Source organism: Coffea arabica, chromosome 7c, assembly GCF_036785885.1.
Source record: "Coffea arabica cultivar ET-39 chromosome 7c, Coffea Arabica ET-39 HiFi, whole genome shotgun sequence".
Lineage (NCBI taxonomy): Eukaryota > Viridiplantae > Streptophyta > Magnoliopsida > Gentianales > Rubiaceae > Coffea > Coffea arabica.
Genome location: NC_092322.1, coordinates 5053150 through 5080235, shown reverse-complemented (window position 1 = coordinate 5080235; position 27086 = coordinate 5053150). Strand labels below are relative to the sequence as shown.

Here is a 27086-nt window from a genome sequence, read left to right as displayed (position 1 = left end):
ACATATTCCTCAAATTTGTTGCACTAAGGGTTTAGTGCTTGAGAGCTTTCGTTCTTTTGAAGAAACAAATGGGTTTTAATTAAGATTTTTTAATTGCTTTAATTTATTTGTTGAAAATATGTTTTTGCGAGTGATCTACCAATTCTACCCCCAAATTTTGTAACCGAGTTGTTAGATGGTTTGATTCATAACTGAGAGTTTATTTCTAGGATGTAAAAGCTTGGATTTTAAAATGTGGAGGAGCAATTTGCTTCGTTTTAAATATGAGAGACGAAAGAATATTTTTACGAAATGTGAAAGATGAAACATGTCATTTTCCCTTTTAACTTTTAGCTTTTGGTCTTTATTTTGTTCCTCTTAAGGTGCACATAAGTTTTGAATAAATCAGTTATTTTTTGATAAACTAAATGCACGGAAAGTTCGTTAATGTAACTAATTAATTGAATTTTAATAACTGATTTCTTTTAAGGGACAAGTAGGCTTTGGAAATAGATTGTATCAAAATTAATTGAATTTTAGTAACTGATCAATGAACACCCTGCTAATATACTTTAAATTTACTTCTTCAGGAAGTTGCTTTAAACTTGTTTGTTTATTGTTTTTCACCGCATAGTTTTCCATATAAACCAGCCAACCAATTAACAGAAGTAGTCAATAACCATTAGATCAAAGAGTTGATTTTAACTGAGAAACACATTTAGGAAAAATTTTGAGAACAATGCCATTTTAAGGTTATTAATACCAAAACAAAAAGCGACATAAAATTCTATTTGGAACCAGAAATTTAAAACTAAATAGTACCACTACTGTTGTTTACTACTAATAAATCTCAGTATTAACCAACTAATAAATCTCATCCAGAACTAATCAACTAACACACCTCATCTCCCCCTTGGGAGACAAAAGTAGATAAATTTGTGCTTAATATGTCCGAGATGCAGAGAGAGTCTTTGGTACTAGTCCTCTGTACTTGTCTTCTCCTCTCGCCCGCTCTCCCCTCTTCCCATCTCTATTTCTCTCTTTCCAATTTATTGCTATTCATTAGTATCCATTTTTTTCCCTTTGCTTGCTGCTTTAAGCTTGTGGCTCACTTGACACTCGACTCTACTACTACTACTACTAAACTTCAGTTCAACTCCTGATATGATATGCTTCGCGGAGGTTTTAGATTGAACCCGTTTGTTGATTATCACTACACTCTACTTATTTTGAAGAATGGATTTTGGGGTGATAACAACTGAAGGTGTAGGTGGGGATGCTTCATGCAATGGTGCTGGTTCAGAGCCATTTGGGATCAGTCTAGAAAAGAGAGGAGGATCTGGGGTGCTCAAAACTGAGAGATCTGGTTCTATTCAGGAGAGTTTGAGGGTGTCTAAATCTGCTAGGGCTAATGAATTTTGCATCTTTTCACAAGGCCAAAGCCCTGCTTTGCTGAGATCTGGTTCAGGTCTCCCTGGGAATAATGGACAGACTATGATCAGTTTCTCATCTCAGTCCCAAGTTCCTTATTTTAGTGATGAAGATGCCTCCAAAACCTCAGCTTTTCCATTCTTTATCGCCCCACCAGACCCCCTTTGTCCAAGAACTTCAGGTATGCCAAGGGCCCTTTTTTGGTTTCTTCCATTTTTCGTTGCTAAACAAAGGTATTATTTTTGTCATTTCATGTCTGTTAGGTAGGTGGGTGGGTTTAGATAATCAGTTTTTAATCGTACACAGTTGGGTTTTGAAGATTTAGATGTTGGGGCTAACGTTAATTTTCGTAAAAGGTTGATTGGGTTTGCTTGGATTGTGTTTTCTGTTTCATTGGACAAATTATTGGTCTTTTCAGGGACTAGTATCATACTAATGAGATTTGTAGATTTTTCCCATGTCTTGTCAAGAAAAGAGAAAGGTTATTTTCGTTTTTCTTTTTCTGCCTTTTACTAATGACTATGTGGTTTTACCAAAACGCATGTCTTTCTCGTTATATGATTACTTTGTGATAAGTTTTTTACCTGGTTATTGATTGGTACTGGTATGTGTGAAAAATGACGAATTGCTGCTAATAAAAGTCCTTAATGTTCATGTAAGGGGCACGAATCCACAAATACGACTTTGCAGAAAACAGACTTTATTAGATTACGCTCCTTTCCTGTCATTCTCAACGTCCCCTCTTTTATTCTTTTCCTTAATTCCCTTCTCTCATCTAAATGAGAAGCATTCATTAGAAATACCATATGCTTTTAGAGATCAAATTGAAATTGTTTTGGGTCTTGGTTAGCATCATTTTCAAAATTTCTTAACTTAGTGTTGTCACTTCAATTGATATTTTTGTCTTTCCCTTTTTTCTTTTCTTTTCGCTTTTTGGCTTTGAGCTTCTCCTTTTCAACCATTCGAGGACTTGAACAATTTATACTTGGCCTTTTTGTGATTCAGGTTATGCTACGGAAAAGTCGACTGAGGGCATGCGTGGGCCATTTGCTAAGTTCAGAGGCCCCTTCACTCCCTCTCAGTGGATGGAGCTGGAGCATCAGGCTTTGATCTACAAATACATTATTGCAAATGTCCCAGTTCCTTCACACTTGCTCATCCCTCTTAGAAAATCTTTCAACCCATGTGCCTTTTCCAGCTTGTCTTCTGGATCCTATGGCTCCAGTTCGTGTAAGACTGTCCTCTTCTTACTTACTAGCCTGAATGAACTGGGTTATTTATACAAATGTTGTATTTCTTAACAGAAAATAAAAGATAATTTAATTAGTGTTCCAAAGATAGCGAAACGAATTTCTTGGAACTCAACTTTAATGCCAAAAAGCTACTCCAAAATGGATATCCGACTATCAATTTCTTTAGAAAACTTAGGCAGGCATTTGGCAGCAAATTTAAGGCAGTATCTACTCAACAGGTGCCTGACTGTTTGCCTTACAGTACTGCTGCCGCCACCTCTAAACGAATGGTATCCACCTCTGCCACCCCCAATGCCACCACCAAGACAGATGACCACTGCCCCTCGTTCTCCAATGTCACCTCATGATATTACTCACCATCTCCTCCCACTTACTCACCAATATCACCCCCTGCTTCAAATTCCACTCCTTCACCGACACCAACTTGCAATTCTCATCTCGCAACTCCAACACCATAGTTGGGAGAAGTGATGGGCTGGCCAGATTGGTGGAGAGAAGAGTGGAGAAACTTTTGTTAGGAAGAATGAAGAAGCAGCAGGGTTGTATAAAATATGCTAGGATGTAATTTGTGCAATTCTGTAACTAGTAGCATCAGTTCTTTTGGCCCTTTGACGCTTAGACAATTCTCAAGAACCTTATTTGCATTCTATTGATGTCTTTACATGCATTAGTTAGTGTATCTCAGACAAAATTTCATTCTAATCCCTAATTGTTTAAGAGTATAAGATAAATTACCATGTAACACATGCTTGATGTGATGTCAATAGTCGTTACTTTCTGAATCCCATTCAGGAGATAACCGTCTCTTTTCGGTTTTGCTTTTCTTTTCTTTTTTTTGGTATTCATTTTTCTCCTTGTGTGTACAGTGGGATGGGGTTCTTTCCATCTAGGTTTTGCTGGCAGCACTGATCCCGAGCCTGGGAGGTGCCGTCGAACAGATGGAAAGAAATGGCGGTGCTCAAGAGATGCTGTTCCTGACCAAAAATACTGTGAAAGACACATCAACAGGGGCCGCCATCGTTCAAGAAAGCCTGTGGAAGGCCAGAATGGCCATGCTGTCTCTGGATCCACTGCTTCAAAGGTGGCACCGATTGCTTCATCTTCATCAGCATCGGTGATGTCCAGCAGCAGCGCCTCCAACAGCCTTGGTGCTGTACACCACTCTTTTAAGAATCTGCACACCCGTGCTGATAATGCTTCAACTGAACATCTTGTGAGCAGGTAAGCTATACAGCCATTTTCAGATACTGTTATCTATTTCAAATCATCAGTTCATTTCAAGTTTTGTGAGACTGTACGATAGTGTACTGCTCGTGCACTTAATTGCTTTGTCCCTTCTTCTTTACCATAAAATCAAGCTGATTGCTTTGGTGTTACAAATCTGAGTAGTCCTGGGAAACAAGTTGAGATACTTCACCATGGTGGATCTGCTGTGATTTGCTAGTCACAAGTCCATGGTTTGTCCTAGACTCCTAGGCAATATGAAGTAAGAGCATGCTGGAAGCTCTAGATTTCTCTGTTTGTGTTATAATTCTTTGTAGTCCCTTCCTTGCTAGCCTCCTACTCGTGATATAACCAGTTGGACATGAAAGAAAGCCACGTGTCTATGTTCTCTTTCCTGTGCTGAACTAAAGGCAATGCGTATGGCAGGATGCAAGATCTTCATGGCCTCTCCGCCGCAGGAGATTCCATCAACTTGAAATCCAAAGACTCGCCATTCTCCATTCAAAAGCAGCATGCCATATTTGGGGGATCCTCTCAGACTGAATTTGGAGTTGTCTCCCCTGATTCCCTTCTTAATCCTTCTCAAAGATGCTCCAGGATGAGTTCTAAAACCTCTGATTCTCTATTAGGCTTCAATGACCATGAGACACCGAACCAACATCTGCTTCGGCATTTTATTGATAAATGTCCCAAGGATCAATCTCATCGTGCCTCTATTTCCTGGCCTGAAGAACTGAAATCAGACTGGACACAGCTGTCGATGTCGATCCCCATGTCTACCTCAGATTTTTCTTCATCTTCAAGATCTCCTCGGCAGGATAAACCAACTCTTTCTCCCCTAAGGTTAGCTCGTGAGATTGACCCTATCCAGATGGGATTGAGCGTGACTAAGGACGTCGTTGGGCAGAACCAAAAGCAGGCAAACTGGCTACCAGCTTCTTGGGGAAATTCAATTTTAGGTGGGCCGCTGGGAGAGGTTTTGAATAGCACTTCTAGCAACGCAGGAGGTTTCAAGAGCTCATCTACTCTGAACCTCATGACAGATGTCTGGGATAATAGCCCTCAGATGGGATGCTCTCCTACTGGGGTGCTACAGAAGTCAACTTTCGTCTCTCTTTCAAATAGCAGCTCGGGGAGTAGCCCAAGAACTGACAACAAGAAAGCTCCTGAAGGTGCGACCCTCTGCGATGATATTCTTGGTTCAACTCTTGCACATTCAACATCTATTCCATCCATGTGATGCCCCCATAAGAGTAGATGGAGGTGGACTTCAGGAAGTTTGTTGTACTTCATGTTGATCAGAAATTTATTTTCAGTTCTTTTCTCTCCCCCCCCCCCCCCCCCCCCGGGGGGGTCTTCTTTTTCCCTTTATTATGGTGTGCAATTAATTTGAAGCAGAGACTTGTTGCTCATCTGAACCCAGTATTCAATTGTAGGCACCTGTATTGTATCATCAACTGATTACATTCTGATATTACCTCGTTCCTTGTTATCTTATGGTGGCTGCTTGCTGTTATGTTTTCATACTGATTCAGTAATATTAGAAATGGTTTTATCTGATGAAGCTTTCAATATCTGAGACGAATATCCTGTGTAGTATGGTCACAAGAACCGACCTCACGTCAGCTTCTTAGTTCATAAACAGGGTGTAAAGTCAGAATCATCAAGAATTATTGAATTATTGTGGACAGCTTCTGTAAGAATCACGCAATCTCTTGTTGCTGTTACCAAACATACTGAAATTTATGCATTGGCAGGCGGCTGGACAGGCAACAATCTTTAATCGACTTCCAATGGAGAGACAAGGGATGTGCTGCGAAAGGTTAAAGGTCACGGGAGACTGTTGTAGGCAAGTATTGGGGAGCGTAACATCATATGCCTGCGTGTAATTTCACTTGTTTGTGTCCGCGGAACAGATGACCGGTTGTTCTTGTGTTTGGGAGGGACCTTCCCAGCGCTCCCAAACAGAGAACATAGCCAATTTGCCGCCGACAATCTAAAAAGCTTAAAATCACATAACAATCTGAAAGTGTTGTGCTGCTACATCACCTTCTGTAGTTTTTGAATCTTGCCCTCTTTATATTTCTAATATTTCGCTGCAAGATGTAACAGGGATTTGTAGCTGCTTAATTTATTCATACATTAAATCTCCCAAGTGATGGACCCAAAAAAAAAAAAAAAAAATCTATAAGACCAGAATATTCATTTGCAAATCATCCCAGAATTTCCTGAACGTTCAATAGCAAACCTATACCCATTTTCCCCCTTAACAACAAACAGATGGGAATTATTTACCGTCGTCGCGTACCTTTTACGGTTCAATAGCATAATAACAAAGATTAAATAAACGTAAGAGATAACGGAGTAAAACTCGTAAAAGAAGATGATGGAGATGGATAGCGGCAAGAGGTGGGCGTGTGGCTCAGATTCTATGGGTGTAAGATTGAGTCTCTCATGCCTCTGGCATTCAGAACGAGGAATTATGCATTCTAATCACTGCCAACATCCCATTTCCTCTTACTTGCTATCCATCTTCCACAAAATCAATAAAAAAACAAAAAAAAAGAATTAAGCTCATAGCATCATAAAGGGACATGAGTAAAGCGGGAGCTCAGACACGCACAAATCGGTCATCAAAGAAAAACAATGGTCGAGTAATCAACCAACTCAGCATCGAGAAACGATTTCAATCTTCATTGCCCCCATCACAACGCCCCAGATATCAATAAATCGTTTATGTATAATGATTAGAAATTAAAATAGCTGATGTCCGCTAATTCTGCAAAAGTCCTCGACTCCCACCTCCGTCGACTGCTTATTTGCTGCTTATATACTACTACCAGCGAGGGGGAGAGCAAAACCCTAGAGGCGACAAAAAAGGGGCCTTCGATGGTAATGGGCTCGGCCCGAAGTTACTCGGGATAAGCGGGCCGAAAATACTGGGCCCTGTCAACATGTCGCCCTTGCAATCATTTCCTTGGGAAGTTTGGCGTCTTTGACAGAATTACTAAAATTGATCAACGATCATGACATTTGCTGGGGATTCCTGATTTTGTACTTGATCATGACATGCATCGAGCTGCAAATTTTGCTACCAACCCATTAGTTAAACCTAACCTGCACTAGTTTTAGAAAAATCCGTTAGTATGGGGTGTACTTTGTTTGAATAACCTAACCTACACTGGTTGTTACTTGCCACTACATCAAGAAGTAAGCATCAATCGATTGGGGTGCGGATAAAGAGTTCCGGTTGGGATATATGAAAGGGAACAAGTCAGTGTCTGAGAGTCTTGTAAGGTGCAGCTGCAGCAATGGTCAATCGAGACAATCAGTAACACTTGCAGTGGAAGCAGGCCGCAGACCAAAACTAATACTGATGGCAAAATCTTTTCCTTATTAGACTGGTTACTGTCCACAGATTCTCGAGTTGATACTTGTTTGTTGTCTCCAGAAGCAAGGGACCTCGGAAGTCATGTGCAAAATCATTTCGTTTTTTGTACCTTGGTTAATACAACCACTGCTGCACCAACCGTTTTGTGTTTTCATCAACTTACTCATTGATGGATTATTTCATTTGCAAGTTATTTATGGAATTGGATCTCTCTCGTCTCCTCTTCTCCTTCTTTAACCGCTGGCATGCTTGATAATTTCGAAAGCAAAAACCACATATTTCATTGGAGTCCATTCACGTTTCGCTTTCTTGATCTGAAGGAGTCCACCATTATGGGAAAAGGCAGTCTACCGCATGCAGTTAATTTGTACTTGTAATATCCTCGCTAACTAACAAGCAGCAGCATTGCAAGAAAATTAACAATTTCTATCATCATAGTCCTATCATAGGACTCCTATGTCTTCCAAGTTTTAGACTGAAAATGATTCACAGGAAATCTCAGTCTTATTCAGAATCAGTGGGCAGCGTGCCATTTTCCTGGGAAGAAAAGCCGGGGATTTCCAAGTTTAGTCCCGGCTGCCAAAACAAGACCGCCGGTCCTCGGATTCAGCCGCCTTTACAAAAATCACTTTCTTCTCATTTTCAGAGCCCCCTGAATATGATGGGGTGCTACGCTGATAATTATGACATGAAGATTTCTCCTCCGCCACGAATGACTCAGCCACCAGGTCGAAGTCCTTCAACGAAAGGCCTATGGGGAAGGCGCCAAGACGACCCTTTCGCTGCAGCCATCAAGGAATGCACCAAAAATGTCACAAGCCTCGGAGATCCAAGCAGAATTAAGAAATACATCGGATCCATCAAGAATAGAAATCAAAGCATCATACTCTCGTGCAAGGGGACCTGCGATGTGAAAGAGGGTAATTTGGTTAGATTGGTTGATCTTCCTCCCCTCCCTCGGGGTAGAAATGGTAGGTGCCAGGCGAGGTAAGGATTTCAGACAGAGCATTAATGCATGCAGAGCATAAAGTGAGGTCGTATTTACTTTTAGATTAAGTAATTGCTAGGAGAGAATTTACGAGAAGCAATATAAATGTGTTCTTAAACTTGGTCGAATAAAGTCCTAATGTTTACATTATCGATGTAGAATGATCAATCAAATATTATGTATTATTAAGTGGATGATGATGATCATGTTGAGGATTGGATTATGAATCTCTAATCTAATGCACTTGAATCTCCGAAGAGTTTTTATTCTAAGGTTCCGTTAATCACATAACTATTCCTAGGTGGGCTGCCAAAGCTTACAACTCGAGAGGGCCAAAGCCCAAAAGGGCGTATACAAAGAATTATAAAAAAGGAGAAGAAAATAATAGATAGAAAATAGAAAAGCACAGGTGTCTAATGTTCTGTACCCCCGTGCTCTGGGGTTTAGTGCTTCAAAGTTCAAACTCTGCTCGATCTCTCCTCTCAAAAGCCCTGTAAACCTGGGTCTGCGTCCCCTGCCTGGCTGTCCGATGCTATAATCCTTTGAAAATAAATAAATAAAAAAAAAGATTATGGCTTTGCCTACTGCAATGGTTTCTCCGGTGGCTGTTGCTCCCTCAAGCATGGTCACCCGCAGTCGGCAAAAGGGTCTCAGTTTCATTGCCTCGAAACCAATTACCGGTACAACTACTCCACCGCCTCAAATGTGTTTGATTTTAAAGTTCCGTTCTTTGACGATTAACGCTAATCAAGCTAAGTTGGTGAGCTAATCTTTTATTTTCATTACCTTTTTAAGTTATCTATCTGCATCTGCATTCATTTACATATTCAAGATCATTTTTTCGCCATATTTGGTTGGTTCCATCTCAATCGTGTCGTGTGTGATCGTAGCCGCTAGCTGATATTAGTATATTACTGTTTAAACATGATTTATATGAAGCCAACTACGACGGATTAACTTCCTTCCCTAGTTGGTTTTTTTTTTTTTGGCCAAAAAAGAAAAGAAAAATAAAGAAATAGTGGGAATCAGAAATGAATGGGGGAATCATTAATATGAGTTTACCTATTCTGCAAAGAAAAAGGGGGAAAAATGGTGTAACCCCGAGTGATGACATACACCATTGGCCCAAGTGTTCAGGTTACGAGATGTTGAAGGGTTTAAGGAGACATGGTTTCTGTCCCTTTCGCTCGTTTACCTTCTCTATCTTGTTGAAATGTCTTGAAACTGTAGTCACATGTTTTCTTGAGCACCACAATGCAAAAAATTAGAGTTATCCAGACAAAGGGAAGAGTTGTTTTGGATGGATTATTTAGAAAGAAAGATGTTAAGCTGGGGATTGGTGCAATCTATTTAGATTATGAAGAGTTGAATGAGTGCAGTGTTCTCCAAGTGAGGTTTAACCTTTTACCTACAGATCTTAGATTTATGTCCTACAAGATCTTAAAAGCCATTTGTTGATGTTTTGCCAACACCTGCTACAACATTCATGATCTTTTAGGAATAAACCAGCGGTAATGGAGGATTAGGGGCCAAGCAGAGCAAGTGAAGCTTTTCCATTTCTCAGTTACTGTGCATCACTGGCATAATGATCTAGCGGTCTGTCGCATGGTCAGAGTGATGCGATAGGTACCAACCCAGGGTTCCGCACACTAGTACCGGAACTGATGAGATGTGATCCCCTTATGTACAAAAATTTTTCAGGTGAAACTTCAATGACAATTTGGACGAGTTATAGAAAGTTCTTTCCGTGGGACGTATGGTTTATTTTTGATGAATGAAAATTTAACTGTGGAAAAAAAAATTAGCAAATTTGCAATTAACAGTCCTTATCTGCCCCCTTCCCCCTCCTGGCGTGATATTAATTTGGAAGATCACCACCAAGAGCTGCAATAGCTGTTTATAATCTGAAGATGCTGGCTTTAAGCAAAAATGATGTGAGCTTGAGGACAATTTGCATGCTGCAGAAATTATCATTTTCACATATGAGTATAACATTCTGAGTGGCGATGTTAGACATCCATAGGGAATAGTCGTTTTCTTCAGTTTGTCATGCAATACTACGACACTGAGTGGGTTTACTGGGATCCCCTGTTTGCTCTCACAATGTTATCTACTGCTGCTGTTTAATTCATTGGCTCTTTTCATGTTTCTTAATTTAACTTTTGCAACTGTTCTTGTTTATTCATTGTGTAAATGGCTGATTAAAATGACAGCAATTACTTAGGAATTAAGATATGTTGGAGGGAGATTGCAACTTACCATCTTCTCCATGGGATTAAGCAATTGGCACCTTGATGCATTCTGCATTGAGCTTATCTTCCTTTAAATTATTTGGCTTATCGTTGATGCAGACAAAGTCTTCTGGGTTACAGCCCAATGCATCAATGTTTGGAACATTGTTGACATGATTAGCGATCACAAATGATGGAATGCTTGCAACAAGAGTGTCCCCCCATCTTAATGATTACTTGGAGCCCTTCATTTTTGACTTAAGACCACATGAGTCGTGGATTTTTTACTTAAGACCCTTCATTCTTGACTTAATGATTCATGGATTTCAAGCTCTAAGACAAGAATTTCCCACTATTTAACAGGCCACTTAAATCCAAATATGGAAATTGATATTCTATCAAAGAATATACTCTGCTGCTATTCTGAAGTAATTGTTAGACGTTTAAACTTCCTTCTTAGAATTGACATGCGAAGTAGTTAAAAAATTCATAACTTCAATGACAAGCCTCTGTCCTTACCTTTTGGCCAGAATTTGGTGCGAGAAACAGAGGTTTTAAATTATACAATGATGAAGAATTTCTTTATTTGAGTAAGAATATGATTGGATTAGCAACTTTTGTCTTGTGTGACAGCTCAACAAACTTTTTTCATTTGGATATTTGCTGCTCTTATTTCATGAGATTGGATGACCTTTTGAAGGCTCTCTTTGCTCTCAAGTTTCATGTTAATCATCATTTGATTGACTTTTATCACGGCTGTTTATATTGAGATTTTGTGGCAAATATCACCCGCCCTCCTTTTAAAGAATCCGTAGGTAGATTGTTGAAGCAACTTTGTCAAGACAAGTTTGTTTGGATAGGGTATTATTTGAAATATTATTTGGAATAATTACTGTAGTACTTTTTGTGATGTGATGTATGTGAGATAAAAAGGTGGTTGGGAATATAAAAATGTGAGTTGAAAAATGTGTTTATGATGCAAGCGAAATATTATTTGGGATAATTGGGTATCCAAACACACTCAATGTTTTTATTCGCACATTGACCCTAGACACCGCTGTGCAGCTTCCCACTGAGTCTGAGAGCTGGAATGTTGCTATTAATACTGAAGCTTATTTTACGAAGGGGCCCCAATCTTGGAAGCATGCTTTGAGAGCTGCAGCAAGATCCAGCTCAGATGCCGAGGGAGGTAAGAATGTTCAACAATTGGCTGAACCTAGTCGGCCAAGGTTGTCTAGGAAGGAAAGAAATCCCAAATGTCTTAGCAGTAGTGCAGCCCAAAAAGTCATGCTTGACCATTTCCAGATTGTCAAATATCCCTTAATTACTGATTTGACGATGCGAGAGATGATAGAAAACAACACTCTAACTTTTGTCGTGGATAAACGTGCTGACAAGAATAACATAAAGGCAGCTGCCAAGAAGATGTTTAAGATTCAGACCGAGAAAGTAAATACATTGGTCATGCCCAGTGGTGATAAGAAAGCATATCTAACGTTGACACCTGATCAGAAAGCTGCTGAGGTAGCAAAGAAGATCAAAATCATATGAGAGAGCAGAGGCTTGGATTCTTCAATTTTGCTTCTTTTGTTGGGAGCTTATATGCTGTCGAACCCTTTGAAATCACTGAAAGGGTATAAAAGTGATTGCACTGCCCCAGTCGCGAGCTAGTGACACCTCTAGGAACCCTCTAGTTCTCGAGCGCCATCTCCTTTGACATTTCTCCAGTTGCCGACAACTGTTGACATGCATGCGCTTGCGTTCATCCATCATTGTTAATCCATTTTAGCACGGCAGAGTCCATTTTCTGGTGCATATGAGCGGTGCGTTATTAGTCCTGCTTCCTCCAATGCTAAAAGACATGGGATTTCTAGTAAATAAATATGTCTTTTGTAGCATGGTGACCATGTTGGTGGGTCTGAATCTGAATGCGACTGTGGAGGATCCTTTGATAAAGAGTAAAGATCTTCTTTTGTAGTAGTAATATTTATATGTTGCAAAGACGGTCTAACCATGATCACTCATGTAGTGCATCATCGTTTTTCTGCTCACGATGTTTTTACTTTTTATGATATGGAGTTAGGTAAGTTGTTGGGAGGGTTTTAAGAAATTATTAGTGACATAAATTGTCCTGAATGGTTTTGATTTTTATGCCGATTTATGGTTTCACCGTATCTATGCGAAGCTTGAATGTTCTATGGTTCTTCTGGCCTGATATTTTCCCATGCATGAAGTTTCAGACCTCAACATACACTCTCCTCGTACAACTGCAGGAGACTAGAAAACCAAGAGGTGTACAACGTAAAACAGTACTGAATTTTGACGGTGCAATATTTCCTTTTTTTTTTTTTTGGGGGGGGGGGGGGGGGTTGGAGAGGAAGTTGCTGAGTTGCTTCGCTGAAAAATGATTCTTGACATTTGCCAATCCTCGAGGTTAGAGTTACTTGAGGGTTTTAGCTTCTAAGCTGCTCGTTCTTGAGGTAACGACAAGTCAAGCAGCATATTAGATGCTACTACAAAAGAGTTCACAATCAAATCACGTGCAACGTTTCCGAAAGTCAATCTCAACCTCAGTTCAATCTAAATTTGTGATTGGACAAAAAAAAAAAAAAAGGAGAGATTGATCAACCAGATATTGATATGTTCACAAGATTCGGATTAAAGTCCTGACGAAATATTTTTTATGTTTCTGGTTCGCGTAACATGTTTGCCCCAGTTGAGTTCCAAGAAGTCGCTTTCTTCGAATTTTTGGTATGGTTTTTTTTTTTTTGGGTTGGAAATATGGTAAGATATTGTCCGCAAATGAAGATAACACGACGGTATCTTTCCTGGAAAAAAAAAAAAAAAAGGCTCAGAACCCTAATGATGTCGTTGACTAGTTTGTTGTTTTCTAGTGGTAGGCCTGGCAGGCAAGTTCAATTCTTCGGCTCCAATTAATAAGTTAGATTTCTCTTGGACTCGGAGACTTTGGACTTTTTGATTCATGGCATGTAATGATAATTATTGTTTTTCAAAGGGTTAGTTGGTAAGGAAAGTGACACCGTCGATATTTCTTCTTACGAAGAAAGCTCATAGATGCGACCCTATGATCCCTGGGAAATATATTATTATTTTTGTTGGGAAGAAAATAAAAGAGATGGATGATGGATGCCATGGTCATTAACCAAGTACGTAATAAAATTATTTACACCCTTCTAGGTCTTTATTATCGGCGTTGCTCGTATCAAATCACTGATCGGGGAACTTCGACGGAAATGGACGGGGTACTCTGAAAGTGAAAGACAAACCTTGAGAAATTCTTCAAGAAATTGACAATAGGAGTAATTACTGAAGTCAATCATTTCGTCGCCGGCCTCAGACTCGGTTAAATAGACATATAAATAACAACATCTCCTAATCTTTGTCGTCAGCATAATTTTTGAATTGAAATTAAGGACTGGACCTCAAGCAACGAATAGCGAGTGAGTGGTTCAGGTTCAGGAGTGAAGATTAATCTGGACCAGCAGCCAGCCTTAATTTCTTGCTTTGGCAAATAGTACTAGTCCTAGTACTAACTGGGCAGGCTGGCCAAAAAAATCCAAGAACTTGGGAATCTCGAAAAATGTACGCTTAAACAAAAAAAAACCAACTTGACGCAGATGGTCGAGTGGCAATTATTGGAGATTAATCCACAGCCTCCTGCAATTCACGCGTGTACAGGCGTTAAATTTTTGGATCCCACTTCATTCGGACACGTTTAAACTCGGAGAGGCCCACATTTCATCTTTTTAACTTAGAGATGAAGAAAGGAAGAGACAGCGTCCCAGCGCCTTGATTCCCTTAACAATTAGCTTTTTAAAGGCCAAGTACAAAAGAGCCAGAACGACCGGTTGAAACTAGAAAGAAAGAAAGGAAAAAAGAAGCATAATGACTGTTGAGGGGGCAGGCTTCTCGTATAAACTAGTTGTAATCAATCAAAGACCCTCCTGTCAAAAAGAAAGAAAGAAAGAAAGAGAGATTGGGTTCCCACTCTCACCTACCCCTAAAAGACAGCGGACCAGCCCTAAGCTAACAGCCATGCATTCTGCGCCATACCAATATCAATTTTCCTAAAAGCTACTTAAACTCGTATCACCTTTGCCTTTTTTAAAAGTTGCACAAAATGTAGAAACGTGTTTGGTTAGATTTACAAATTTTCATTTATTTAATGGTACAAATTAGATCTTCCTGTTATTATTTGTCCACCTGCTGTGCTGTGGGGAAATATTTGCTGAGCGATGAATACATTTTGCAACTTCTTTAGGTAATTGGCAAAATCAATCTGATTATGATTTATGACGAGGTCTTTTGACTTGAAGCTAAGAAACTTCCAAGACGGTGTTCCGAAACATAATACTGGTACTAAAGCATTGGGACCATAATAGCATCAAGCGCTTTGAACGTTGGACGATGCCTTGATGCTTATCACCACGGGGCACAAAAGGCAATAGGCGGTTGAAACGAGGAATTAGTCTTGATACGTGGGGAGTGTCCGTTGTTGCATACGTCCTTGATTGCTTTCCTAGTGTCGAGCATAAATACTTCCTTCATCTTGTGTTAATTGTTTTTTAATTAGCATTAGGTTAATGGAAATGAATTACAACGGAGGTGACATGTGCAAAATTGCAATCTTTTTCATTTGTTGTGTTACGGGCTGATTGGATTACGTCCTTAATCACTACGTCTGACATAGCCCGTTTTCTTAATTATAAATTATGACGTGTCTTCAAGACCACCCACTTTAACTGAATATAAGATCATCATTATCTGGTAACCGTGACATGATAAGTTTCCTGATTGAACTTTCTATTTTTCGATCTCTATTTAGACTAAAAAAAAAAAAAGAAGAAAATATCATCCATCTCTTTATAGAGTTAGTTAAGAGTTTCCCTTCAATTCAAAAAGGGATTCTAGTGTTGTTGTAATTTTAAAAATTACGTACATACAGAAAATTGCTCCAATCTTTACTTGTATTGCTTGCTTGACATTTTTAATAATTGCAAAAGCATCTAAAAGTCCAAAATACCTAAAATACGAGGATAAGGACATTGAATGCAATAGCTTCAAAAAAATTAATTAGTGGCTAAGAATGGCAGCCTAAGTAACATTCCTATTTTATTTCCTTTTTTTAAAATAAAATAAAAAAAAGGTAATGCATCTCTTTATGAAGTTATAAGGTTTTTCTTTTTATCTCACTTCTAAAGTTCTGTATAATTCGAAGCCTACTAAGTTTGCCAAAGTAAAAGCATACTGACATCCGGACTTGCTTGCAGAGAAAGAACCAAATTCCCATCTTTGGTATATTCCTTGTCTAATGTCATGCTACTTTGTTTTCTATTAAAGCTCATGGACATGGACGTGATGTTACTCAAACAAGATTAATTATTTTGGGACGAACATTTGTTCTGGCTGTGTTAATAAGTTATAGTTAATTTGCTTGATGAGGACGGCTAATAATTGGCAATTGTATACACTTGGATGGCCTCCTGTGAATCGGCATCTTTCTTCACGAATGAAATGAAAATCATTATGAAGAACTTTATCGTTTCTTGGCTAAAGCGTCCTTTCAATGATAGCACCCATGAGTTGCCCGATTCCATTAGCCCTTGTAGTCGGAGCAGTGTTACTCCGTCAATATGTGACTGCAATAGCATTTGTATTCGATTTCCACGCGATAGTGACAACATATAAATTGAAGCTATACCATACCAGTTCTATTCACCAATTGTCAGAAGTAAAGTTAGGAGAAAAACGCCATACGATGGTCACAAACGAGTCGATGTCGATGATATTTTGGTCAGTCACAGAATTGCAAAACGTTGTAATTAAGACCCGATTAGCCAGGGATCTACAGTACGGTACGAAATACGCAAGGCAAGAGAAGTTCAATGAGAAGACTTTCGATTATTATAATTTGCTGATAAGCAATAGCCAGACATTGGACAACTCTCTACAGAGTGATGATTCTGCTGGCGTAGCCCAAAAACGAAAGAGAAAAAAGAGCGCCTACTCCTACTCCTTTTTCTCCAACGTCCCCCAGGTCTAAAAATAGCTTGAGAGTAACACCTATCCGTCTCTTCTATTAGCTTTAATTTACAGAGAAAGAGAGAGCAAAAGAGGGGAGAGAGAGAGAGACAGACAGAGAGAGAAATGTGTCGGGGTTCTTGCATATCTTCGGTTTTAGTAGCTTTTATGTGAAGCGGGTTTTTAATGATTCTTTAAGGTCATGTGATTAATGGTTGCGGTATAGTTTCATCGTTCATCGGCGTAAGATTATTGCATGGCCATGCAGAGGTAGCCAGCTGTTGCTGAAGTTGCCGGACAAGCAACACTTGACGTATGTCCCAAAGACGTTGCCGGAGGATGACTGACTCCGACCGGAGCCGGTCGTTGTCAGTCCTCACCAGTTGGCAGTGATGGGTAACAACACGTAGCCGGTTCACTAGTTCCCGGTTCCCAATTCTAAGCCGACTCACTTGGTTCCTCAAGTTCTCCAGATGTTTCTGTTTCCTCATACGGGACCTCTTCGCGGACTCCCGGTTCGATAACATGCGCCTGCGCTTTCGCTCGTCTGCGGCAGAATCAACGGGTGGGTTCGTGGTATCATCTGAACCGGGGTAAGGCCTTTTATTGTTTTGGTTCGGTTCCTCCGAACCGGAAGATGAATCAAGCGGGGTTGGATCATAGTTTTCTGAACCCGAAATGGAAATAGCCTGTCCGGTTGGATCGAGCGGCGGCGGAGTGTAGGTTTCCGAACCGGAATTAGAAATTACCGGTTCTTGGGTTTCTACTCGTAGTTCTCCTAGTGGGGAAAGAATCGGGTCATCGTGCTGTGGGAAGACAAAAGGTGGTTCTTGGCAGTCCCAAGGAGGGAAACCACTCTCAAAAGCCGGAAAAGGGTTTCCGAACAGACAGTCGGCGGACAACATGGCCGGAAAATCAATAATGGAGCAGTGAGGAAAGGTGGGAGGAGAAAAGGGAAGGAACGAGAGCTAGGAGGCTCGTATTTAAGGAGGAGCCTGAGGGGTTGTATGGTGGTCCACTCAGGGACATTTTGGTAAAAAAAAAGCCGCCCAAGTTTAGGCATTAAACTTTTGAGTCAGGTGGCACTAGTGGGGTGGGGTAGCGTTTTGGCTTTTTAAAAGAGTGCATGGGGGTGACATCAGCTGGGGGTCCCACACGTTCAACAGCTTAGTCATGAAGAAACAAAACAGGTGGGATCACTGTTGGCACACGTGTCAGGCAACAGATGGGTGAGCGTGAGGGGAGGCAGGAGTGTTGGAAGGGAGGTGCCAACGTGGAGGATTTTGGGGGCCTGATTCGTTTGGGCTCGGCTTGGCGCGCCGATGGGTCGTTCTCAGCTCACGGCTCCTGGTCCCTGTGAGTTGTGACGTCCCTCGACTTCTCCAATCATTTTTGTGCAACCAGGCGACATTAAGATTAACACTCCACTCTTAGTATTTCAAATAATTAATAATAATAGAGAGATTTAAGTCGTCATCATCAACTGTTTATGTGTTTCAGATCTTGGGCTCCCTCGTGACCTCCTACGATCCTTCCTATGGTGGAAAAACTCAGATTAATTATCTTTGGGAAGTTGACCAATGGCTAGATGAATGGCAAACGCAAGGCTCAATGGCGGTGTTACTGAGAAAAAGAAAAAAAAGAAGAGGATTAGTGTGTATTTATCTTTTGATGGGAGCACAAAATGCTTAATACATGACTCAAATTTTTGGTAATATTTCGAACAATCTTCACTTGAAATATGATGATTATAACTCAGTTGGAAGCAGGTTATTTATAAATAGGAAAATTTCAAACCCATGTTAGCTTATTTTTAAATTTACTAATGTTGTGCAAATTTTGGTACTAATGTTATGAGGCATCATCAATCAATACATCGAAGTTGTGCATGCATTTGAGATAGAGCGGTGTGATGAATTTAGCAATTTCCTATTATTAAACTTTATTTTGTATTAATTGTAGTAAAATACGTAAAATTTCTTTCTAGACAATTAAGGAGCAGTATATAATACGGATGACAAATTAAAGAATAATCAGTAGTTCATTATTATGGGAAGAAGAAATAAACATATAATTTTTTTTTTAAAAAAAAAAAAAGAAGAAGAAGAAGAAGAAGTCTTCACTTCACTCCTCATAATAGAGAGGAGGAGCAAGGGGACTTGTTGCAGATAATATCTAATCAAATTATCATCTCTCAAGCAGTAATAGGAGTTGATCGACTCCAAGAAAATAATAGCCACAATATGAGTTTGATGAGATAAATAAGTAGTATTAAAGTATGTTATAGGAATTGTGACAGCAACAAGATGTAGCAAGCAACCTTCCATAAACTGCTGCAAGTATAAGCAACGGTTACGTCAAGAAGCATTTGCAAAAGCGATCATGTATGAGAACATCAGATGGATTGCAATCTGCAGCAGAGTACTCCTTATCCATCTTTTAATCCGTGCCTGGTCCAAATTAATCTCTTTTGTTTACTAATCCGTACTGGTTCAGGAGGTGTATCCATTACCCAGAAACTTTTCTATCCATTCTCGCCATCTAAAATTAAACAACTAATAGTAGTGTTAAAGGCAAGGCAATAATGCTAGCTTATTGAGGTGATTAAAAAGGTCAGTAAGTACAATAGCAAAGTGCCAGTTTGATGCGTGCTTGAGAATTATTTTATACATCTGGCTGGCCTTTTGTTTAACCCTGCCAGATAGAGTTGGAGCCGTGACCATCTTCCGGAAGCTCACCATATTCTTGAGAATTATATATATACATATATATACACGTATGTATGTATGTTTGTATATGTGTAGCTCAATCATCTATACTATACCTACCATATATACATAAATACGATGAATTCGCATGATATGGGGTTGGGTAGAACGTTTTGTGTGTTTAATTGGGCAGCATAAGTTTTTCTACTCTTGCGCTACTGCTGATCTGCGAGAAGCTATTTTTTACTCCTGTATGGCATCTCTCCAGCAATGGAGTATTCAATAGCAGAGATGCCCTTCACCTGTTTCTTGCGCAGTACTTTAATTCAACAGAGAGTTAACCTGAACATGATCAACAGATTAAGCATCGGGATGAACTTTATCAGCAATTTAAAAGTCCTTGAAGAATCTGGATGTTCGTTTGTTCAACATCATACCTAACTAACTTTCTCTTCATTAAATTAAGCTAGAGCGCTTAGAAAATTTAGGATGGGAATCTACAGTGGTGTAGAATGGTCATGATTCATGAGGACTAAACAGCTGGCTATTAATTAATCTGGCTGATTGCTCAAATCACCATGAGGCCGACAAGCAAAAGCAATTTATTGATAGCCCTAGTCTCCTAATCCATACACAGAAAAAGGAAGCAAATGTTTGATTAATTTCTCCTTTTACACTACTGCTATTATCTCATCCTCTGGCATATATTTCTCTCCCAGGTCAAGGGATTAATATACAACGCCATTGACCTACAGACGCGTCGATGGTGATAAGATATCATATGGCCTTCCATGCACTTTATAGTATGCAACTTGGCGTCCACCTCGGCATATTCCAGTGTCACCTAGCTAATTCATTGAAACCAACGCAAGAATATTCTCTCTGTTTGATTTTTCCACACTCTAGTTTAGCTTAGCTACTGACTATACTGTACATGGCTTTTAAACTTCACTTCTATACTTATTATGACGAAAGTGAAAATGGCCCGAATGAATATTCTAGTGTTGTTTATTGGATGAACTGCAAGTAGCTTTCATGTGAAAGATATATACTGTCACTAAATAAAGGTTCATAGCGGATATAAGAGTTCAACTGCCTCCTTAATTATCATTATTATTATTTTTTTTCTCTTTTTGGTACAAAGTTGTGTAGGAGTAGTAAATTACTTTACGTATAGCGTACGTAATAACAAGTTAGTAAATTACTTTTGGAAGTAATGGAGAATATAATACGGCAGCGCAGCCTACACCACGGAGCATGTCGCTTTTAAGAGTTGTGAAACTTATGAGAATAACAACAATCCGAAGAAAAATTTTCATCAAACTTGCGAGAGAAGTTGTAGTAAGGAGGCTTTATGACTATTTAGTTAAAAGCAATTTCATAGCTAAAACAAAATGTTAGGTTAAAAAAAAAGTATATGAAAGAGTTTGCTTTGAGTCCCTACGAATATTTATTTCGATTTAAGTCCTTTCCCCCCGACAAATATTTGTTCTCTGAGAAAGGAAATAGTGAACGAATTGATCATGAACTATGATATTTTAATACCCTTTTCCCCCTCTAAGAAGATATTAGTCGTATATAAAATACAATTTTCATAATAAATGCAAGTCCTTCTAATATTTGTTTGAGAATATAAATTCTTGTTGTGACCAAAAAAATAGATTTTGGTTAAAATTATTAGCAAAAGTAATAAAATGATTTTGTTGATAAATTCGAGTAATTAAATATTTCACAATTAGGAAACTGGATTTATTATCATAAACTAGATTTTCTAATAAAATCAGTCGGTTTAAACTAGGATCATGAGCAAGTGCATAAATATGCTCCTGAAAGATAAGTAAATATAGAAAACCGTGTTGTTGAGATCTATCAATATATAAATATCTTTAGATTTCCTCCATTTGATTTAAATTTGAACCAAAGGTAGAAGATTTGGAGGTTAGCAAATGGTACATAATGCGACGCAGTCAAAACAAAGTATTTTAGAAATAAAAGATGGTATTACTTTCTCTGTTTTTTTTTTTATTGGCAGGTTGCTATAACTAGCACTGAATTTGGGTTTAAATTATTTGTTAATCGTATACTCTGTTAATAACAACAATGACAAAATTTTTTTTTAAAAAAAAAACAGACAAAATTCACCCAATATTTTGTAGAAGTGACGAAAGGGATAACTTGGACGCTAATTGTAATTTCTTGGGGGCAATATTAATCAATATTAAAAGAGTGTTAGGCGCATCCTTGCTAGCTTTGAGATGGTGTTGTCAATTCGAGACATACAACTGATTTCACAGATCAACGTAACAAAGTGATTAGTCTACTAATTAATATTGGAAAAAGTTTTGGTTGGGCCATCACTATCTCATTTCTAGATGTTTAACGTCAAACTTTGGGCGGCAGAAGCTGGTGATTTTGGCCCCTCACTTTAGTAGGAGTAGCAAATTTCACATGATTAGACTTCTTTTCATCTGTCTTTTGCATGCACCTGGACTACCTGCATCTTTCTTCTCCTCGTTAAGAGGTACCAGCAGAAAAGTACTATTCTGATGCCCATCTGTTCGGGCACCAAAGAAGAAAGAAACAAAACACAGAATATAGTGGGATTGAAAGCGAACTACCCTAAGAAGCAATCAAGGAGTTTAGATATATGATTACATTCATACAGGTTCATATCAGCTGAGCTTTAAGTTGTCCTATTTGATTGAATTAACAAATAATTGAGCTTCGGAATCACCGACGCGATCTTCTTCTAGCAGATTCCACGCTCATTGTAATTGTTAGTTCAAGCAAGCATATATTTCACTTCTTTACGTTGTTGGATTCTACCCAGAAAACAAAAAAAGGGAAAACATTGAGATATCTATGAAGAAGAAGAGGGAATTGGTTTAGGCCAAGTAGTAGTGTAATAAATTAAAGCTTTGCTTAACGGAGAAAAGAGAGACAGAGAGAGTCAGAGCTTTGAAATCTCAGCAACGAGAAGGGTAAGGGTGAATAATGGTTTGTATTACGAAGTCATGATGACAAATAGGCAAATTCCAATCTGTCTTGGACCAAAAATAACTGGGCGGCAAAGATGGTTCCAAAATAATACATTCAACTCCGCTTGACCAAGTTTGCAACCAAGATAATTACTGGGGTTAGCCCATTGATTAGGGCAGTCTTGTAGAGTTCTTCCTACCGTAGGTTTAGGACTCGAATCTTGTAACGAGTAGTAGTATTAAAAAAAAAAAAATCAGTCTCGCCTTCATTCGTTTAAACTTTATTGATTTCTTTGTTGGGTTTAAATTTCACTGTGAAGATTTTTTTTAGTATAAATGGAAGGATTCATATTCGAACATTTCACTTACACTCCCTTTCTTCAAATCACTCTACCCATCCCCCCTCACTACGAGGTTTGTATTTACAATATTTTATACTTTAAGCCCTACAATTTCACAAGACGTTACAATTTCAGGCTATGGCCTAAAAAAAATTACCTTCTCTCTGGGGCCTAGAACGCAGAATCAAGGGCCATATATGGGAAGCACTCCTCCCGGGTCCTCCTCAGAAAATGCAACTTCTTATATATATATATATATATATATATAGGGCAAACTAATGCTAATATATTCCATAACATAAGCCAGTTAAGAGTTCACATGCCGTGGGAAGGCAACTCCTACCAAATCGAATACCAGAATATTACAAATACTGTAGGAAGGCCTATCGAGAATGAAAAGCAGCTGCTACATTAGCTTCCATGCATATGCCGAACTTGGAGTTGGGGATCCATCTTACCAAGTACCTGCAGTCAAATAAGAGGGGGCCCAGATTTTCACGATTGTTAGTAACAAGATCAATAGCCGCTTTTGGACCTAATTCAATTGGGATGGGGAGATATGTATACATGTATATATATATATATATATATATATATATATATGTATATGTGTATATGTAAATACGTACATATTTTTTTAAAAGAAATAGGTTCTTCAATGAAGTAGCCGAACTTTTCATCTTAGGCAAACACAACTGCGGACTCCATGGCAAACATATATGTTCATATTTTTTAACAGAAATGGGTTCTTCAATGAAATTGTCGAACTTTTCATCTTAATTCTTACGTAGTTAAGAACTTGAGAAAGATCTCTTTCTTGAATGTTTTTTTTTGTGTGACCAGAAAGCATATTTACTATGTGACCTATTTTTTACATGGAGAATAGAAAGGAAGAAAATTGAACTTCCACCGTGAATTTCACAACCCATATTTGATGAGAATGAAGAAGAGAAACTGCTAAAAGGTTCTTAAATAATTTGTTTAAACCAAATATATATCCCATGCATCAGGAAAAGGTGTTCAAGCTGTCCCATTACATTTCTTATCTAATCTTGATTACTCATATTCTTGAACATCACAACAATAGGATGTAAAAGCCACGATTTTATTTCACCCAAGAAATCTTACATTAGATCATCTTCTTCAATTGCTTGCGAACTTCAGTTGATCAAATCCCATGCATTTATTCCCCTGGTTTCAGGTGAACGTTGTTGTCGATCAACGGCCGCCCACCAGTACCACCATCGTTATCATCTTTGGTCTCAATATCCATGCAATGACACCATTCCAGCGGAGTGAAAAACGCGGCTTTAACCACCTTAATCAGTCGTGCCGCCAACCACTCAATAAATTTTATCACAGGAGGGCAGCAACCTGCAATTGTTTTCTTCTGATCACTACAAGATTCGGTCAGCCTATTCTTGCAGCAGAACAAGTTCATCCCGCGGCTGCACCCGCCACCAGTGCTGGCATTTTTCTCCATGTATCTTACTTAATGTTTAGATGAAGACGAAGACGAAAGATCCTGGCCTTCGCGACTCCAAGAGTAGCCAAATTAATTAAATGACGTAGAAGTAATTTAACGAGGCAGTTTCCATATGCTCATGTTTCTTCTGGACAAAGTTATTTTTTGCTTTTCAAGTTAAAATTCATTTTAGAGGCGTGTCATTGAAATTATCGGTGAATAGCGTGACTGTTATAACACACCGCTAATCTTGGAGCTTAAATTTGCAATTACTGGAGTTTAAATCATAATAGGGGTATTATCTTGCTCTTGTGACCAAAACGTCATAATTTCTACAAGTGCATGCGTAAGTGATTCAGTGTATCCAAGAAGATGTATTAAACTGACTGGAAGGGGCAAAAAAAAACACTAGAGAACTCATGGAATATAATTTAGAGTCATGTGAGGTCCTTTTCTTTTATGCTGGTGTATACACACTGGCATGATTCGTTTCTAAATACCCTATTCGTGATCTTAGTAATAATCAGACCAAAAGGGTTAACGACTCCAAAAATAACCAAGAAGAGACGGCCTCAAGTTAAGGATAGCCCATGGAATGGAGTCAATCAAAGATTCTGTATATATTTCCTTATGAAATTTGTTATGGTTACAGGACAAGATGGAATCGAAGTTTCAAAAAGTTAAAACATAGCTTCGAAGCCATCCTGGGTCCTGGATCACGCAAACTAATTAAAGAATCTGGTAACAGTAAAGACTAAGCATTTACTCATCTTTTAGATTCTCTTTCATCAAAATGTTCCTAATAGACAAGAACAGTAGGACCACCCATAGATCATGTTATGAAATTAGATACACCGTCATTCTTTGCATACGTACTTTTTAAGTGACTTTTTACACCATGCAAGAAAAACTTATTCCAAGTAAAATCTTGAAAAATGTCAAAAAAAAAAAGAAGAAGAATTCTTGAAGAGTGCATAAGAAACATGTTAGTATAGCCTTCGCCCGTAGTGGGGAGGAGGGGTCTTGCTAGGATGAAACTATAAGTGGAATAGAAAAGTAGATGGATCATGGACGACGAATGGAGCTGGCAACCAGTGGGCTGGGCTGAAACAAAAAAGGTCTGTTATTGTGTGGATCAAGTACAAACTATTTTCTTTCGTTTATATTGGAAAAATCAGAAAACTCATGGAATGTACTTTATAGAGTCATATGAGGTCCTTTTCGTTTATACTGGTTTTGTATAGTGTTATTAAAGTCTCCATACATGATCTTAAGAGGTGGACCATGCTACGTAGATGGAGAGGTTAATCACTCTGTAAGTAACGAATAAGAGACGGGCCTTGTGGATGGATTGGGTGATTTTGGGAGAGGGAGTATGAGTAAGAAGTATCGGTTTCGAGTCGTTCCATTTACACTAAAGAGAAAAAAAAAAAAAAAAGAAGAGAGAAATGGCCTTAAGGAAGGGATAACACATGGAATTGAGTCGATCAAAGATATTTTGTATATATTCCTGATGCAATTTGGTCTAGTTACAAGATAAGTCACGGAACGTAAATGAAGAATTACAGTAAAAATTAAGAGGTTGTTTAAATTGTAATTTGTCAATATCTTTTGAAAAAAAATTATTATAATAGCAATGTGATATATATGAAATTACTATAATACTTTTTGAGAATGTGATATATATGAAATGAACAAGTGATTGAAAAATGTATAAGAGAAATATTGATGAAGAAATGTAAAGCTTTTTAACAAAAAATAGCAATCCAAACAAGGGCTAATCTTTTAGATGGTCTTTCATCAAAATGTTCCCTATAGACTGGACAGTGCATAGATGATGCAATGAAATTCGATACACAATCATTCTTTACACCTATGTTCTTTAAGTGAATTTAACACCTATGCGCTAAGAAAATTACGAATAAAAATCTTGCAAAGCGTATATAGTTATCGTAAGTTTGTAACTTGCTGGTATAAAAGTGGAATATATTATGTTGAAATTTCAGGAATTAAAGGTTTTGGGTTCAAATTCACCTTCCCCTTTCCTGCATCTTAAATCCTACCCTTCTCTTGCTAAGAAAAAAAAAATAAAAATTAAAAGGGAAAAGTGGAGCATATGGATCATGGATTACAGATAACAGTGACAGATTGGAGCTAGCAACCAGTGGGCTGGGCTCAAAGAAGAAAAGTTTGTTACGATGCAGATCAACCACAGCAGATCTGTGAAAATGTGGAAGGACTATATCTCGAAAGGCTTGCGGTACAAAAATGGCGTCCTTGGGCTTTCCTTAGCAGGTCCAGTATATGCCCCACATCCCCAACAACACGCTGCATAATCGTTAATCCAATAACAATTTTTTGTATATCAGCACAGTGAGTGTTTTCTTCTTTCTTATGGAGAAAGACAGACCACCTACTTAAATTAAATCATAAACTTTATACGAGTAGAAAGAAAGAAGAATTCTATTTAGTTTATGCAAAAGGTTTTTCGTTTCTCTTTTTTTTTTTTTTTTTTCCAACTTAAAAACGTTGTTGGATAAAATTTCGCAGATTTCCATCAATCGCAGAACACACTGTGATCGTAGACGACAATAACTGAACGCTAACCCCATGGCCCAACTCCTTTACACATGTAAGAATCTTCAAGGGTCCCTTATATCAATCAATCCAGAACGCTTTACGACCATATTTATGCAGAGAGTTGAATACTGAGAACGAAGCATTGATTAAAGGAGACAACGATATCACAGAGTGTGGTTTTCCGATCAATGTAAGCTCGTATTCACACTTGATTTTGTATGATATATTATGAGTTTTTGACTGTAAAACTAGTCTAAAGCTTAAGGATAAAAGACGTGTGGATACGGGCGCCATTAGTCTTCTTAACAATTCAGCTCCTCCCAACTTTATTGTATTGTTTTGGGAGGAGTATGCTTTGTATACTTTTTTTTTTTGTTAAGGGTCAATCCTTCTTATATCGTCAGTATATATGCACGCTGACAAGTTTAAATACGTGTTATATTATTTTAATTCAAATTTATATATCAAAATTTAC

General features: G+C 38.5%; 3 protein-coding genes, 2 long non-coding RNA genes and 2 other non-coding genes across 7 annotated transcripts; 2 read left to right on the top strand and 5 right to left on the bottom strand.

Moving 5' to 3' along the window:
• Window positions 1–913: 913 nt before the first annotated feature.
• LOC113697940 (growth-regulating factor 1-like) lies at window positions 914–5411 on the top strand. The gene is made up of 4 exons (XM_027217565.2): window positions 914–1591; window positions 2416–2640; window positions 3530–3884; window positions 4314–5411. The coding sequence occupies exons 1-4, from the start codon at window positions 1216–1218 to the stop codon at window positions 5125–5127; spliced, it is 1770 nt and encodes a 589-aa protein (XP_027073366.2). The 5' UTR covers window positions 914–1215; the 3' UTR covers window positions 5128–5411.
• On the bottom strand, window positions 5207–11042 carry LOC140010401 (uncharacterized). The gene is made up of 2 exons (XR_011817684.1): window positions 10526–11042; window positions 5207–8181 (listed from the first exon to the last, which is right to left on the bottom strand). It is a non-coding gene; the product is annotated as an uncharacterized lncRNA (long non-coding RNA).
• On the bottom strand, window positions 6305–6393 carry LOC113700232 (small nucleolar RNA snoR8a). The gene has a single exon (XR_003450576.1). It is a non-coding gene; the product is annotated as a small nucleolar RNA snoR8a (small nucleolar RNA).
• Window positions 6494–6589, bottom strand: LOC113700233 (small nucleolar RNA snoR126). The gene has a single exon (XR_003450577.1). It is a non-coding gene; the product is annotated as a small nucleolar RNA snoR126 (small nucleolar RNA).
• On the top strand, window positions 8651–12700 carry LOC113698412 (uncharacterized). Its single transcript, XM_027218227.2, has 2 exons — window positions 8651–9026; window positions 11563–12700. The coding sequence occupies exons 1-2, from the start codon at window positions 8838–8840 to the stop codon at window positions 12046–12048; spliced, it is 675 nt and encodes a 224-aa protein (XP_027074028.1). The 5' UTR covers window positions 8651–8837; the 3' UTR covers window positions 12049–12700.
• Window positions 12701–16739: 4039 nt separating this feature from the next.
• Window positions 16740–17444, bottom strand: LOC113698942 (uncharacterized). The gene has a single exon (XM_027218921.2). It carries the CDS (start codon window positions 17442–17444, stop codon window positions 16740–16742), a length of 705 nt encoding a protein of 234 aa, XP_027074722.2.
• Window positions 17445–22832: 5388 nt separating this feature from the next.
• On the bottom strand, window positions 22833–24149 carry LOC113697870 (uncharacterized). Its single transcript, XR_003450039.2, has 2 exons — window positions 23695–24149; window positions 22833–23031 (listed from the first exon to the last, which is right to left on the bottom strand). It is a non-coding gene; the product is annotated as an uncharacterized lncRNA (long non-coding RNA).
• Window positions 24150–27086: the final 2937 nt, after the last annotated feature.